The following is a 14,803-nucleotide window of genomic DNA, read 5'->3' on the forward strand; positions in this document are numbered from 1 at the left end:
CAGTTCCAAAATCGTTGCCTATTATAAAAAATAATCGTTGTTGTTTTCCTTCGCTGCATGGTGAAGTAATTATAAAAGTTATTTTTACATTTGTGTTATTTTGTAGTTGGTTGATAACATATTAATTAAAATTATATTTTTGTGATAAAAGAAAAAAAAAAGTGAACTTTAAGTATTGAAAAAAAAAGGGGTTGTAATCATAAATTAGGAAGTTTGTAAAGATTAAGTATCTTGGAAAATTATTGTGTATGATTCATCAATATGGTGTAAAAAAGTCAAATGAGAAATTACTAATTGCCTTAAAGACTTGTATCCCTTGTGCAATATTAATTGTGTTGTTGAAGGGATATTGTCTTGTCTTGTTGAAGGCTCATATCAACATGAATGGTTGAATTTTCTAATAGATAATTACGCATCTCTAAATGATCTGGCTTAAGGTCAAATAATAAGTTTGAATTATAATATTCTGGTACTGACCGTGAGAAGATTTTACAACAAATTCTCAATATCAAAGTGACTTCAAATTAAAACAACAAATCCTCAAACTACTTAAATGCTCTATTTTGAGTTAAATAGACATTAAATTATAACATAATCAAATTCAAATGCATTCAAATTTGAGGGATACAATATACCAACAATACATTTTGAAAAACTTTATTTCACATCAAGTCACCGATTACAAACAGCCATTTGTCGTGGTAACAGCTGCCAAAGACATTATTTGGAATTTGATTCTACGCTGGTTTTTGCTGTGCTTTCAAAATACTAACTACACTGGACACTGATTGGATGTTTTAAAATATGTTAAAAAAGAATTTTAATATATCAACGTTCGTGTATTTTCTTTGTTCAGTAGGAGAGCACAAAAAGAAACTCGATAGAGAAGCTATACTCCATTACTTGCGGACACAACGAGATCAAACAGTACAATCCTGAACATTGGATTCAAAGTCAACTTATAAACTGGAATGTATGGATTGAAAACCATCTTCATTTTCCTCCATAAGCTTCCAAGTATCATCTGATTGTTGAACCATACCCTTGTTCTCCTGCACCCTCCATCCCACAGGAACAAGATATTCATCTTTCAATGCATCTATGCTCTTGTTTAGAAGTGCAATGTCACGATTCACCTCCAAATTGAACCCTCCCTTTCTCCCTTGCGTTCCAGCAACTCCATGCAAGTAAGCCTCCAAGTTATGAGCACTCACCCCTTCCTTCAAGAACTTGGATTTTCTAGTGTCGATCACTAGTTCCTGTCCCACATCGGAAAAGCCTAGAAAGAGACTAACGGGGACAATATCGGTTTCATTACGAATACGCAGTGCTCGCAGATCTTTATAGCCATTGAAGGCATCCTCAAAGTTTGAGTCTCCTACACGAGGAGAAGCGTATGCAAATGCAGTTATGGGACACGCTTTCTGAGGTTGGTCATTCGGTTTGTTCAACCCTTGGGCAGCTATGTCCACTGCATTTAGTGTTGCAAGTGCAGCACCCAAGCTGTGCCCTGTAACACTTATGCTAACTTCTTCATTCTTGTATTCCTCCACCAATCTTCCAACCTCGTCAAGCACCTGCCAAATTTTCCTCATACAAATTATTTACATAAACTGTCTTAACTAGAAATACTTGAAAGAGAAATTTCTAACATGTTCATAATACACAATATTTACACTTAAAAACAAGGACCACTCTTAGGTAGATGTTACCTGGGTTCTAGCACTGGTATTGGTGAATTTTGAACCTGGGTTCGTGGAGGTGTAAAGAGAGTAAAAACCATGGTGAACTTGTGCAGAAGCAGCATCACCAAAAATGGCCGGCGCAGGATCCAAATGAAAATGAAAATCCTTAACCCATTCTGCAGCCTGAATGGTTCCTCTCCAAGCAACCACTATGTCCCTCCTCCCCAATGCTTCTTTCCCTTCTTCAGTGGCAACAGCAACATACCCTATCCAATTCGATTGCATGAACCAAGCGTCCTTCGAAAACGACCTCAAGAGAAACGCCTCAGAGTCACTGGCTTTGGAAGTTGCGTACAAGAACTTGGTCACCAAATACTTGAAAGGATTCCCTTTTTCCAAACCAACTTTGCCAAAGAACTCCTTCCTAGAATATCGACTGTTCCCAGCAAACTTTGATGCCTTTTCTGAGTTGAAACCATCGTACGTAGCTTGAGCACGTTCTCCGTAGTGTATTATGTAACGCCGAAGATCAATGTCTAGAGGGTCTAGCAGACCTTTCCAATTGTTTCTCCCACTAAGTTCTCTCCATTTTCTTCCAATGCTACCCATTGATCTTCTTCAATTCAAACTTATTAAGATGAGTAGGTTTGTTTTGTATATCTATTGCATGCTCTATATATATAATATGTGTACATTCCTCCAAGAACTTACACATAGACTTTAGCTCCTTCTTAAAAATAAATAACCTCGTTCTATTCGTATATTTGAATTCACTTGCGTTTGATTATGTTAACTTTGTTTTTTAATTTGAAATTTGTTAGACTTGTTCTTTTTAAAAGTTTAAGATAATATTAATGAGTAGTACTATTTTATTTTTATCTAATCTTTGCTTTATTTACACTCGTGTGTTGTGTATTTATTAAATTAAAATGAAAAGTTTTAACCAGAAATATCATAACTATTTTATTAAAATGAAAAACAAAATTACGTAAAAATATTTCTTAAAACAACAGAGTATTTGAACTTTTTGTTAAAATAAATTTATTTTTTAAAATAAATATTGCAAAAGTATATAACTTTTTTTATGAAATAATAATTTAAAATTGATTAGTACAGTGTTTAAACGCATTAATTTGTTTTGTTGGGTAAGCATAACTCTAATGGACTTAGTCTGGTGTTTAAATGATGATCTTAATCTTATTCACAGCGCACTACTTGTAAAGCTGGTAAGGATTTTTCTAATGGACTTAGTCTTTCTTCAAATTATGTTTTTGATCCAAAATATCTAATTCATATAAAAAAATTTGTGTTCAAGTTTTTTCTTAGTACCTCAAAAGGTATTTAAAACAGAACTACACTATGTATAACTCTTTTAAATATAGTATTCATTAAGAAATAAAAGTGAAACCTGCTATACTTTTTGTATTGAAAGTTATATTAATATCGATTATGATATCTTAACCACTTTTAATAACAACTTTTTGATGATAATAAGTCACTTATTAATGTTTTATTGAACAATTTGAATTTATTTTAAAAAAAATATTTAAGACAGCTGTAGAAAAAGTTATAAAAAAATTATTAAAAAAATATTTTTCTGTGCTTTTAAAAAGTGCATAACTGTATTTTTATCTATGATACAATATACGACAAAATCGGCTTAATATATAATATATAGGCTATTTGGCGTTCAAATTCCAAATTAAATAAGTTTTTTTTTAGAAAATAAAGCATATACTCTATTAAAAAGTTAAATGTTAATATTGGGGTGAAATCAAATAAGTATATATAAAAAATTAAAGCTAAACATAATTCCATCAATTAATTTTTTAATTAATAGTTATTCCCAGATAAAGTTCGGACAAAGTATGGATAATAGATATTAATATTTTGACATTAATATTAAGAAAATTGTTTTTTTAACATTTTTTTTTACAATATTTTGATAACGGATAGGTGGTATGATTGGTTTGTTTTAAATATTTTTTCTATTAACACAGTGCTTTTAAAAGTGCATAACTGTATTTTTATCTAGAGCGTTGTACTTTGACACAAAGAAAACGACAAATTACATTCATCACACGGCTAAATAATATATTATAACTATAATTATATTATTTTTTTAATTTAAAATCATAATATATATTATTATATTAATAAAAATAGTGTTAGATGAATGTTTTTTTCAATCATACAAACTTTTCTGTTTTACAGCACTCCGTTAACCAATCTTTTTAAACAAATTTTTAATAATGGATGACATTTTAGTGACTTATATATTTGAAATAAACTAATAACAAGCTACCAGATAGGTTATTTTAAAAAAAATGTTAAAAAATAATTTTCTATTTATAACACATTATACGACAAAATCGGCTTAATATATAATATATAGGCTATTTGGTGTTGAAATTCTAAAGTAAATAAGTTGTTTTAGAAAATAAAGTATATACTCTATTAAAAAGTTAAATGTTAATATTGGAGTGAAAACAAATAAGTATGTATAAAAAATTAAAGCTAAATATAATTCCATCAAATAATTTTTTAATTAATAGTTACTGCTGTGTTGACTCTCACTTTTCGGACAAAGTATGAATAATAGATACTCTAAAATAAAAGACATTAAAATTAAGGGAAAAAAAATTTAACAATTTTTTTTTACAACATTTTTACACCATGATAACTTTTGGTTTATTTTAAATATTTTTTTAAAAATAAATTCAAACGAACCAATCAAAAAGTTATTATGAAAAAATTGTTAACATATCACCGTCGTAATATTAAATTCACATAATAATATAATATAATAATATTAAAATAAAATAAAAATGTATTTTAAAAACAAGGTATGAATAACGGGAAGCTATGCATAATTTTGAAAACATGCTTAATTTCAGTAGTAATACGAAGACCGATTACGCTTCGGAAGAAAAAGAAAACTTAAAGTATAAAATTCACTTAAGAACTCAACATTTATATTATACTACAAGCATATGGTATGAATAGCTAACGACAACCATAGGTTACAAGTTCTTCATAACAAACTTTATTTAAATTTGAAATATTAAATATATTATCTAATCTGAGTCTCTTATTCCATACTAATAGATATTAACTTCTATGTCTTGTCTTATACTTCAACTTCATTAGTTTCATCATAATAAATTTGACTTTGAAATCAGACCTCAATGACGTAAGTAAAACAAATTTAAATTTTGTAAGTTTGACCTCAATAGTAAATTAAAGATTAAACTTTATAAGTTTGAAGTTCGTTAATAACTACTATATGTGGACATAATAGTTAGAAATTAAAAGGTTAATTTTATATAAGGAATTATATATTCTTAATAAATTATAATTTTATCTTAAAAACTATTATTACGTAATTGTATTATATACCTTTTAGTTTTTCCTTCTTTATTTATTTTTCTATTTCAGAACTTCAAAATATTTGTTACGTACTAAATTACAAAATTTAAATCCTCCAAAAATATATTTAATAGATCGAAACATCAACGTATAAATTATAATGCATAATTAAATTAGAATATTCTCAATATTTGCTTCTCTCCGAGCACCTTTTATATTATTTTTAATAAATTTTAATTATTAATAAAGTTTATGATAAGACTAGGTTACTAACAATTCTTTCAACCGCATTAGAACCATGGAGAAAAAGATTCTAGAGCTCAATATAAAAAGGACTACTTTTAGGTATTATGGAGGCATTTGAGGTTTCCGTGAAGATTGAAATCAAAACTTTAAGCATTATTAAGAGTTTTACTCTCTATTGAAGCATTGTTTTCCCGTTTTAATTTAATTTTCTTTATGAGAAGCTAATTTATCCATTAACTGTTACAGACTTGATGTAATAAAACTTTTGGGCTTTTGCACCAAACTAGGCATATTTGTCTAGAATATTACGTAAATGGGCAAATTTTGACCAAATATGAAGTCGTGGGAGGCCAAAACGACTTCAAATGAAGAAGTTGTGTCCCCCTGCACGACTTCACACTGTGCATTTGACCAGTGGTGAAGTCGTGCACCCCAAAAACGACTTCTTGGTCCTATAATCGATTACAAGATAGTGGTAATCGATTACACATTGTTGAAATCGTGACCCACCTGTACGACTTCAGTTTAGTAGGCAAAAATGCTTCTAGTAATCGATTACGACACTTATGTAATCGATTACCAGTGTTTTAAGTGTGCAAGAACCACCCTGGTAAGTGATTACAAGCTTGTTGTAATCGATTACCAGTGTGTTTTGGTTGGTTTTAGAAAATTTATTTTGCAGTTTACATATTTTATGTACTGTTTGTGTTATACAAAAAAAGAAATTGTGGTTATTATTTAATGAATGGAGACAAATTTGAAGAAAAGAGAAAAGTAATATTAATAAAAAATATTAATAGTAATAGTAATATATTAATAATCGATTTGATTACAATTGGGTAAGATTAAGAAATAACTAATGACGAAATGGACAATTTCCCCTATGATGACCTTCGTTGCGGCAGTAAGAGCATTTTTTGGCTTATCTGGATTGGATTGATCCATTTCATTATGAATCCTATTTGTAGATGGTCTTCCGGATGCCTTGCGTCGCATTTTAGGATCTGGTATGAAGTTTGGACCTGTATACGCAGACCAATAATCTTGATTTTGGATTGGGTGAAATTGTACTTCATATGCCTTGAAAGTGTTGTTAAGACTGTACACTGGATCGATTACTTGGGTTAGTGGGATATGCGAAAATGCACAAACAGCAATGACATGATGACATGGGAGACGAGTAGCCTGGAAGTGACCACAATCACACCACCATTCATTTAGGCTGACCTTATAGGAAAGTGGAACAGGGCGATATTGGTGAGGTGTTGAAATTTCCTGAACATCAAATTCAGAATTTTCACGGTTGTAGCGATGAACATGACAAAATGCGGATTGTTGTTGATTTTTCCTAATGATGTCGGCGATTTGTTTAGGAAATTGGTGTCCTGCTTGTAGCATATAGTTCGCCTTTAATCCTTGTTCAACAAACCATGATTGTGTCCTCTCAAATGTTGTTCTGATGAGAGCACATATTGGTAATGAACGTGCTCCCTTTAAAATGGAGTTGGTGCACTCGCAAGATTAGTGGTCATATGTCCATATCTTCTCCCTCCATCAAAAGCTTGAGACCATTTTTTTAATGGGATTTTATCTATCCAATCAACTTGTTGTGGGTATTGGTTTCTTAGTGTAGTAAGTTTTGTCGTGACAGTTGGTTGCTTGACCTCGTAAGCTGTAATGACGTAATAAATAATTAAAATTTAGAATAATGTTACAAAATTATAAAAGTAAAAGTGTATTAAAAATGTTTGTAGTAGTACCTAAATTGATGAATTGTTTTTTGAGGTCATGATTTTTGAATTTGTTGTTGAAGTTGGATGCTAGATGACGTATGCAATAAACAGAGTTCAAACCATCTTGTTCCCAACCAACTTCTTCTAATCTTAAGGCCGATAGGATACCCTTTCCTCTGTCAGTGATGATGCAAATATTTTATTGAGGGCAAACATGTTCTCGAAGTGGTTGAAAGAACCATATCATGGCCTCCTTTGTCTCACCTTCTACAATGGCAAAGGCCAATGGAAAAAGATTTCTATTGCCATCTTGAGCTATGGCAGTGAGCAAAGTTCCATGATATTTACCCGTTAGAAATGTACCATCAACTTGGAGAATGGGTTTACAGTATTTGAATCCTTGTATGCAAGGACCGAAAGACCAGAAAACTCTTTCCATAATATAACAATTATTGTCGGTTTGTCCATCAATCTGCACTGGAGAACCAGTGCATTGTAAAATTGTACCTGGGTTTGCATCCTTCACGGCATGCAACCACCTCGGCATGTGGTTATAAGAGTCTTCCCAGTCTCTAAACTCCATAACAAGAGCCTTTTGTTTAGCGATCCAAGCTTTTCTGTATGACACATAATATCCGAATCGAGCTTTAATATCTGCAATCAAACTCTTGATTGGAATGGATGGGTTTGTCCGGATTGAATTTGATATGATCGCGGCAATGTGAGTACTATCAAGATTTGTATGATCTTGAGATAGTATGGTTGAGAAACACGAATGTTGTCCGTCGATATTCTTGATTTCCCAATATTTACGGACTTTGCTATAAGCTGCCCTCAAACGCCATTGACAACCGTTGTGGTATTCCACACAACGAATAACATAAATGTTGGGCTTTGATTCAACAACGGTGTATTTGTAACCGTTGGTGATGTGATAATGTTTGATTGCAGCAATAGTTTCGTCCTTTGACTAGAACTGCATACGTTCATTCAACTCTAGAATGACATGTTTAGATGATTGTGTGATGTGGTCGTCGTTGTTGTTGATGACAAATTTATGAACACCGAAAACGGCGCCACAAACTTGTTTAACAATCGGCAAGTGTGACCGAATCGTATCAAGTAATAAAACTAGGTAAGACCAAGTATCGTTTTCCCAAAGGACTCACGGCCTAGTTAGTTATCTGATTTGTTGATTATTTAAGACTTGTGAACGATTGATTGTAGGTTTTTAATGCAAAAGACAGTAATTAAACATGTATGCATGAATGTGATCAATGGCAAAAAGAGTAAAACAAACACGTAATGAATGATATGGATGAGTATGTTGTTGGGGTTATCAATTTCATCTTATCCACTCTCATATACTTTAGGAATTCATCAATCTTTTCATCAATGTTAATGCCACTCTCTAAATCACCTTGTCGAGAAGGCCTATCCTTAATTACGAGTTCATACAATTCCTAGCATTCCTAGTAATTAGTTATGAAGTGTAGGAGCTTAAAGGCAACCAATATACTATTGGGAGAAATTCCCCGGATCTAGACTTCCCCGTACGTTCCCATATCGACAAAATCAATAATCATGACATCGAATGAGTTAAACAATGCATGCTTTGAGCAAAGAGGAAAAACCCTAACTAATGATGAAAAAAAGCATGTATCTCAAATAAGATGTTTAAACACAAATTCCATATATGAGAGTTTCACAAGATTACATTGATCCCCTAACAACAATACAAGGTTTAGTTCACCATATTCATGGTGAATCTAGATGAACAATAATGAAAGAATGAAAGAGATAGAAAAACCCTAGAAAGAGAAGAGGAGAGCTGTCACCATCTCCCAATCTACCCTCAAGGGGTGAAAAATGTGTTTCTGCTTCCTTCCAGCCAAAGATACAAACCCTAGGAAACCCTAAAGCTTATATACTATTCGTGAATTACAGAAAATTAGGCCCAAGCCCATAAAAGTGCCGCTCAGCGGTAAACTGCCGCTCAGCGATAAACTACCGCTCGGCGGTAAGTGCGCGAGCTCGATTCTTCCCCTCAGCGGCCATTTCACCCCTCAGCGGAGCCAACGTGAGTTACTTAGTGCCGCTCAACGGTAAACTGCCGCTCAGCGGTGGTTGCGGTTTCTCCTTTTGCACTTTTTGATGTCTTTTCTGATTCCATTCCTGTTCTTCTTCACTTCTTTCACCAAATTCACCTTAAAACCTGCTTAAAACACTGAAATCAAGCATAAACCTGTCCAGCTCTCTTATTTCTCAAAATATAACCAAAAACATGATTTCAAGCTAGTTTCTAAGTGTTAAAGGTTGCTTTTAGTATCAAATTTAAGCATGAAAATAACAGTTTTTCAACTGTTATCACAACCCCAAACTTAGAACTTTGCTTGTCCTCAAGCAAACAAAATGTAACTCAATCTTCTACCAATCAATATAATGGTTCACTCCTTCAAAAATCCTCTTTTCAAGATAAATAAAAACTTCAATCAAACTCATGACAAAGATTTCAATCAAGATGTGCACATGCTTTGGGTGTTCACAAAATCACTTAATATACAAGAAATGCTCTTTTTCATGAATGATCAATCAACTAAGCATGGATGTTCATGTACTCATGGAATATTTCCTCACTCGGTAAAGTGTTTCACTCAAAAACAAGTGTATAAGAGGTAATCACTCATTCACTCTACTACCACAATGTCACAAGAATTGACTTTGCCTTTCATTTAACTACAATCAAATACATTTACAAGCATGCATCATCACAAGGACTTTTTCAATGGCTTATAATGAGGCTGGGTTAACAAGAAAATTGGTTTTTCTAGATCACAAAACCCTTGAGTTAAGAGAATCATATAAACACAATCATTCTTACTTTCCCAACTTTCCTTTGCATTGAGGTTTGCTTTTCTTTTCCTTTCTTTCTCTTTTTCTTTTGCTTTTTCCTTTCACATTCTTATTTCTTAGCTCTTAGCTCAATGCTTTCAATTTCCCTTTCTATTTTCCAACAACCCCAAACTTGAATATTTGTCAATACCACAAAATATTATCTACTTAACTCAAGGTAAAGATTTCAACAAGGGTTTTAAATTTATGTTCAAGGCTAAGGGTTCAAAGGATAGAACACAAAGTGTTCTCTTTTAGTGACTAATTTCATGAAATTTGGCTAATATAAGGGTTTCCAACAAATGGCCTTGATCATATAATGCAAACAAGCAATTGATTCAATCATATAAAACCTGGGCAAAGTTATTCATGCTTCCAAAGTAATAGCACTCAATCACAACAACTCTGGAGCTCAAAACCTCACATACGAGCTCATTCACATTTGACATACACATCCTGCTTAATATCACAATCACAATCATAATAACTTGCATTTGTTCACAAAGCTTGTGAACCACCTGTATAAGCATGTAATGTGCACAATCTCAACATCAATCAATCTTAAGGCATCATCAAGCATTACTTATCAACCATTCACAATCATCAGCAAACCATCATAACAGATAAAGTATCCATTGAGTACATCAAACCCTAAATAATACAAATCCTGCTTTAGTGCTTTGAAAAACTCAGCCCCATCAATGATGCTCTCTCCCAACCCCAAACTTAGATGAACAACAAGTAAGAAAGTGAGTAGAAAAGAAATCTTCTCAAAAGGGGTGAGGAAAAAATTGTAGAAAACTTTGGAAAAGTATGTAAGATTGTGTGTGCAGAGAAGAGTATGAAAAGAAAAACTAAGGCGCAGCTTAGGGTATAAAAATACCCTAATGGGCTCGGGTTCCGCTGAGGGGCAACCCAAGCCCCTTCTGCGACACTACCGCTCAGCGGCACTTACGGGAAGTGTTCTTCTTCTTAACTTGACCTAGATGCGTCCTAAACATACCCCTCACTGGCTTCATGCAATAAAATTTTCAAATCACTCCTGCACAACCCTATTATGCAACTAAAGCAGGATCAAAACAAAAATTATACAGAAATATCAATCAACTGGGTTGCCTCCCAGGTAGCGCTTGTTTAACGTCATGAGCCTGACCCAAAATCTTAAGGATCAACCAACTGCATCATTGTGGACAACTGTTGCACTTCTCCCCCTAAATAAGGTTTGAGACGTTGACCATTCACCACCCAGCTTCTCTATGGATCATCAGCAGATGGATTAAATATTTCAATTGCTCCATGTGGATGTACTTCTTTTACTACAAATGGTCCTGACCATTTTGTCTTCAATTTTCTAGGGAATATCTTCAATCTTGAATTGAATAATAGTACCTGTTGTCCTGGATTAAAAACTTTATTTACCAACTTTCTGTCATGATAGAATTTGATTTTATCTTTATAAGCCTTGGATGAATCATATGCATGTAATCGCATTTCTTCAGCTCCAAAATCTGCCTTCTGCGTGTGCTTTGAGTTTCATGAGGATCAAAATTTAAAAATTTCAAAGCCCACAGCGCTTTATGCTCCAACTCTACTGGCAAATGACATGCTTTCCCATAGACTAATTGAAACGGTGATAATCCCATAGACGTCTTCATTGCCGTTCTATAAGCCCAAAGAGCATCATCTAGCTTTAGTGACCAATCCTTTCTTGATGATGTCACTATTTTTTCCAGGATCTTCTTTATTTCTCTGTTAGATACCTCGGCTTGTCCATTGGTTTGTGGATGATAAGGTGCAGCTACCTTATGTTTCACTCCATAATGTTTGAGTACTTTGTCTAGCTGATAATTGCAAAAATGAGATCCTCCATCACTAATCAACACTCTTGGAGTTCCAAAACGCGAAAATATCTGCCTCTTCAGAAAATTAATTACTGTGCGAGCATCATTTTTAGGACAAGCCAATGCTTCCACCCATTTGCTCACATAATCCACTGCTACCAAAATATACTTGTTGTTGAAAGATGAAGGAAAGGGTCCCACAAAGTCAATACCCCAACAATCAAAAATCTCAACCTCCAAAATGCCTTGTAACGGCATCTCATGACGTTTAGTGATCGTCCCTGCTCTTTGACACTTATCACAATTTTTAGCATGATTATGAGCATCTTTAAATAAAGTTGGCCAATAAAATCCTGATTGAAGAACTTTTGCTGTTGTTCTCTCTCCATTAAAATGTCCCCCGTAAGGTGAATCATGACAATGCCAGAGAATCCCTTCTGCTTCTTCATTTGTCACACATCTCCTCAGAAGATTATCTGCTCCAATCTTGAACAAATAAGGATCATCCCAAACAAACTGCTTGGCATCATGCAGAAATTTCTTTCTTTGCTGCCATGTTAAATCTCCTGGCATGACCCTTGCAGCTTTGAAATTAGCCATATCAGCAAACCATGGCCTCTGCTGAATATACATGAGTGCTTCATCTGAAAAAGACTCCCAGATCTCTGATTCCTTCCTAGTAACCTCCTTGTTGACTAATCGTGATAAATGATCAGCAATCAAATTCTCACTCCCTTTCTTATCACGGATCTCCACATCAAATTCTTGCAAGAGTAGTACCCATCTGATCAGACGTGGCTTCGAATCTGGCTTTGTTAACAAGTACTTGATAGCTGCATGATCTGTATAAATAATCACTTTAGACCCAATAAGATAAGGTCTAAATTTTTCTAGAGCATACACTATAGCTAGAAATTCTTTTTCTGTGGTAGCATAATTCAACTGAGCATCATTCAGAACTTTGCTGGCATAATAGATTGGATAAAAAATCCGCTTTGTTCGCTGGCCCAGAACAACTCCTATTGCATAATCACTTGCATCACACATTAGTTCGAAATTTTTATTCCAATCTTGAGCTATAATCACTGGCGCTGACACTAATTTACTCTTCAATATATCAAAAGCTTTCAAACATTCTTCATTCATCACAAAAGAAGCGTCCTTCATAAGAAGATTACTTAATGGTTTGGCAATTTTTGAGAAATCTTTAATGAATCTTCTATAAAATCCAGCATGACCTAGAAAACTTCTGATTCCCCTTACATTTGTCGGTGGAGGTAATTTCTCAATGACTTCCACTTTTGCTCTATCTACCTCAATCCCTTTAGCAGAAATTTTATGTCCCAGCACAATTCCTTCCTTCACCATAAAATGGCATTTCTCCCAATTAAGAACAAGATTTGTCTGAACACATCTTTTGAGAACAATATCCAAATTCGCCAAACACCTTTGAAAAGAACTTCCAAAGACTGAAAAATCATCCATGAAGACTTCAATACACTTTTCTAAGAGATCTGCGAAAATTGCCTGCATACACCTTTGAAAAGTAGCTGGAGCATTACACAATCCAAATGGCATCTTCCTATAAGCAAAAATACCAAAAGGACAAGTAAAAGTTGTCTTCTCTTGATCTTTTGGATCTACCACAATTTGATTGTATCCAGAATATCCATCTAAAAAGCAATAGAAAGCTTGACCTGCTAATCTTTCTAACATCTTGTCCATGAAAGGAAGAGGAAAATGATCCTTCCTAGTGGCTTTATTTAACTTTCTGTAATCAATGCACATCCGCCACCCAGTAACTGTACGAGTGGGAATAAGTTCATTCTTATCATTGTGAATTACTGTCATGCCGCCTTTCTTTGGAACCACCTGAACTGGACTTACCCATTTGCTGTCAGAGATTGGATAAATAATACCAGCTTCTAAACGTTTCAACACTTCTTTTCTGACCACCTCCTTCATTACTGGGTTTAACCTTCTCTGTGGTTGAGCACTCGGTCTATAATCCTCTTCCATAAAAATCTTATGCATACAATAAGTTGGGCTAATACCTTTAAGATCTGATATTGACCACCTCATTGCTCCTTTATTTGCCTTCAGAATTTCTATCAACTGTTCTTCTTCTTGTAAAGACAATGAATTACTAATAATAACTGGCTTTTTTTCATCTTCTTCTAGAAAAACATACTTTAGATGTGCTGGGAGTCTTTTTAATTCCGGCTTCTTTACTTTGACTTCTTCTTCCTTCTCAATTATTTCAAATTTTGTATCTTCCACTGGAATCTTCTTCAATGTTTCCAATTCCATCACGCACTCTTCAACTAATCTTTCTTCTCCTTCATCTAGATCTTCACAAGCATCAATGAGAGTTCTTTCTAATGGAGAAACCGACCTCACCATCTTTTCTTGTATCATACAAACTTCATCAAGTTCGTCAAATTGAAAACATGCCTTATCATCATTTGGATATGTCATAGCTTTGAATACTTCAAAAGTGACTTCTTCATCATGAACTCTCAATTTCAGCTTACCATTCTCCACATCAATTAAAACTCTAGCAGTCTTCATAAAAGGTCTCCCAAGAATGAGAGATACATCACTATTTCCTTCCATCTCCATTACAATAAAATCTTCAACCACTCCATATGGATATTTAAGAGATCTATCTGCCAGTTGAAGAGCCATTCTGGTAGGTTTGATTTCCAATCCCTCAATTTGTTTACACATAGATAGCGACATTAAATTAATGCTAGCTCCCAAATCAATCAATGCTCTTCCAACTTCCAAGTCTCCTATGGTGCACGGAATATTGAAGCTTCCTGGATCTTTAAGCTTAGGAGGTACTTTTTGTATAATTGCACTGCAGTTACCCTGTATTTGGATAGTCTCCTTCTCAATATACTTGTTCTTCTTTGTAAGGAGTTCCTTCAAAAATTTTGCATATGTTGGCATCTGTTGCAATGCTTCAGAGAATGGTATAGTAATCTCCAACTTTTTAAACAACTCCATGAATCTCTCCAACTGTTTTTCTTTC

At 33.8% G+C, this 14,803-nt stretch overlaps 1 protein-coding gene and 1 pseudogene across 1 annotated transcript; both read right to left on the reverse strand.

Annotated features, from left to right (window-relative positions):
- Nucleotides 1–679: 679 nt before the first annotated feature.
- On the reverse strand, nt 680–2,351 carry LOC108341053 (phospholipase A1-IIgamma). Its single transcript, XM_017578666.2, has 2 exons — nt 1,713–2,351; nt 680–1,577 (listed from the first exon to the last, which is right to left on the reverse strand). Exons 1-2 carry the CDS (start codon nt 2,292–2,294, stop codon nt 960–962), a joined length of 1,200 nt encoding a protein of 399 aa, XP_017434155.1. The 5' UTR covers nt 2,295–2,351; the 3' UTR covers nt 680–959.
- A 3,762-nt stretch (nt 2,352–6,113) lies between these two features.
- Nucleotides 6,114–7,878, reverse strand: LOC128195021 (uncharacterized; annotated as a pseudogene).
- Between the last annotated feature and the right edge of the window lie 6,925 nt (nt 7,879–14,803).

Source organism: Vigna angularis, chromosome 1 (assembly GCF_016808095.1).
Source record: "Vigna angularis cultivar LongXiaoDou No.4 chromosome 1, ASM1680809v1, whole genome shotgun sequence".
NCBI lineage: Eukaryota > Viridiplantae > Streptophyta > Magnoliopsida > Fabales > Fabaceae > Vigna > Vigna angularis.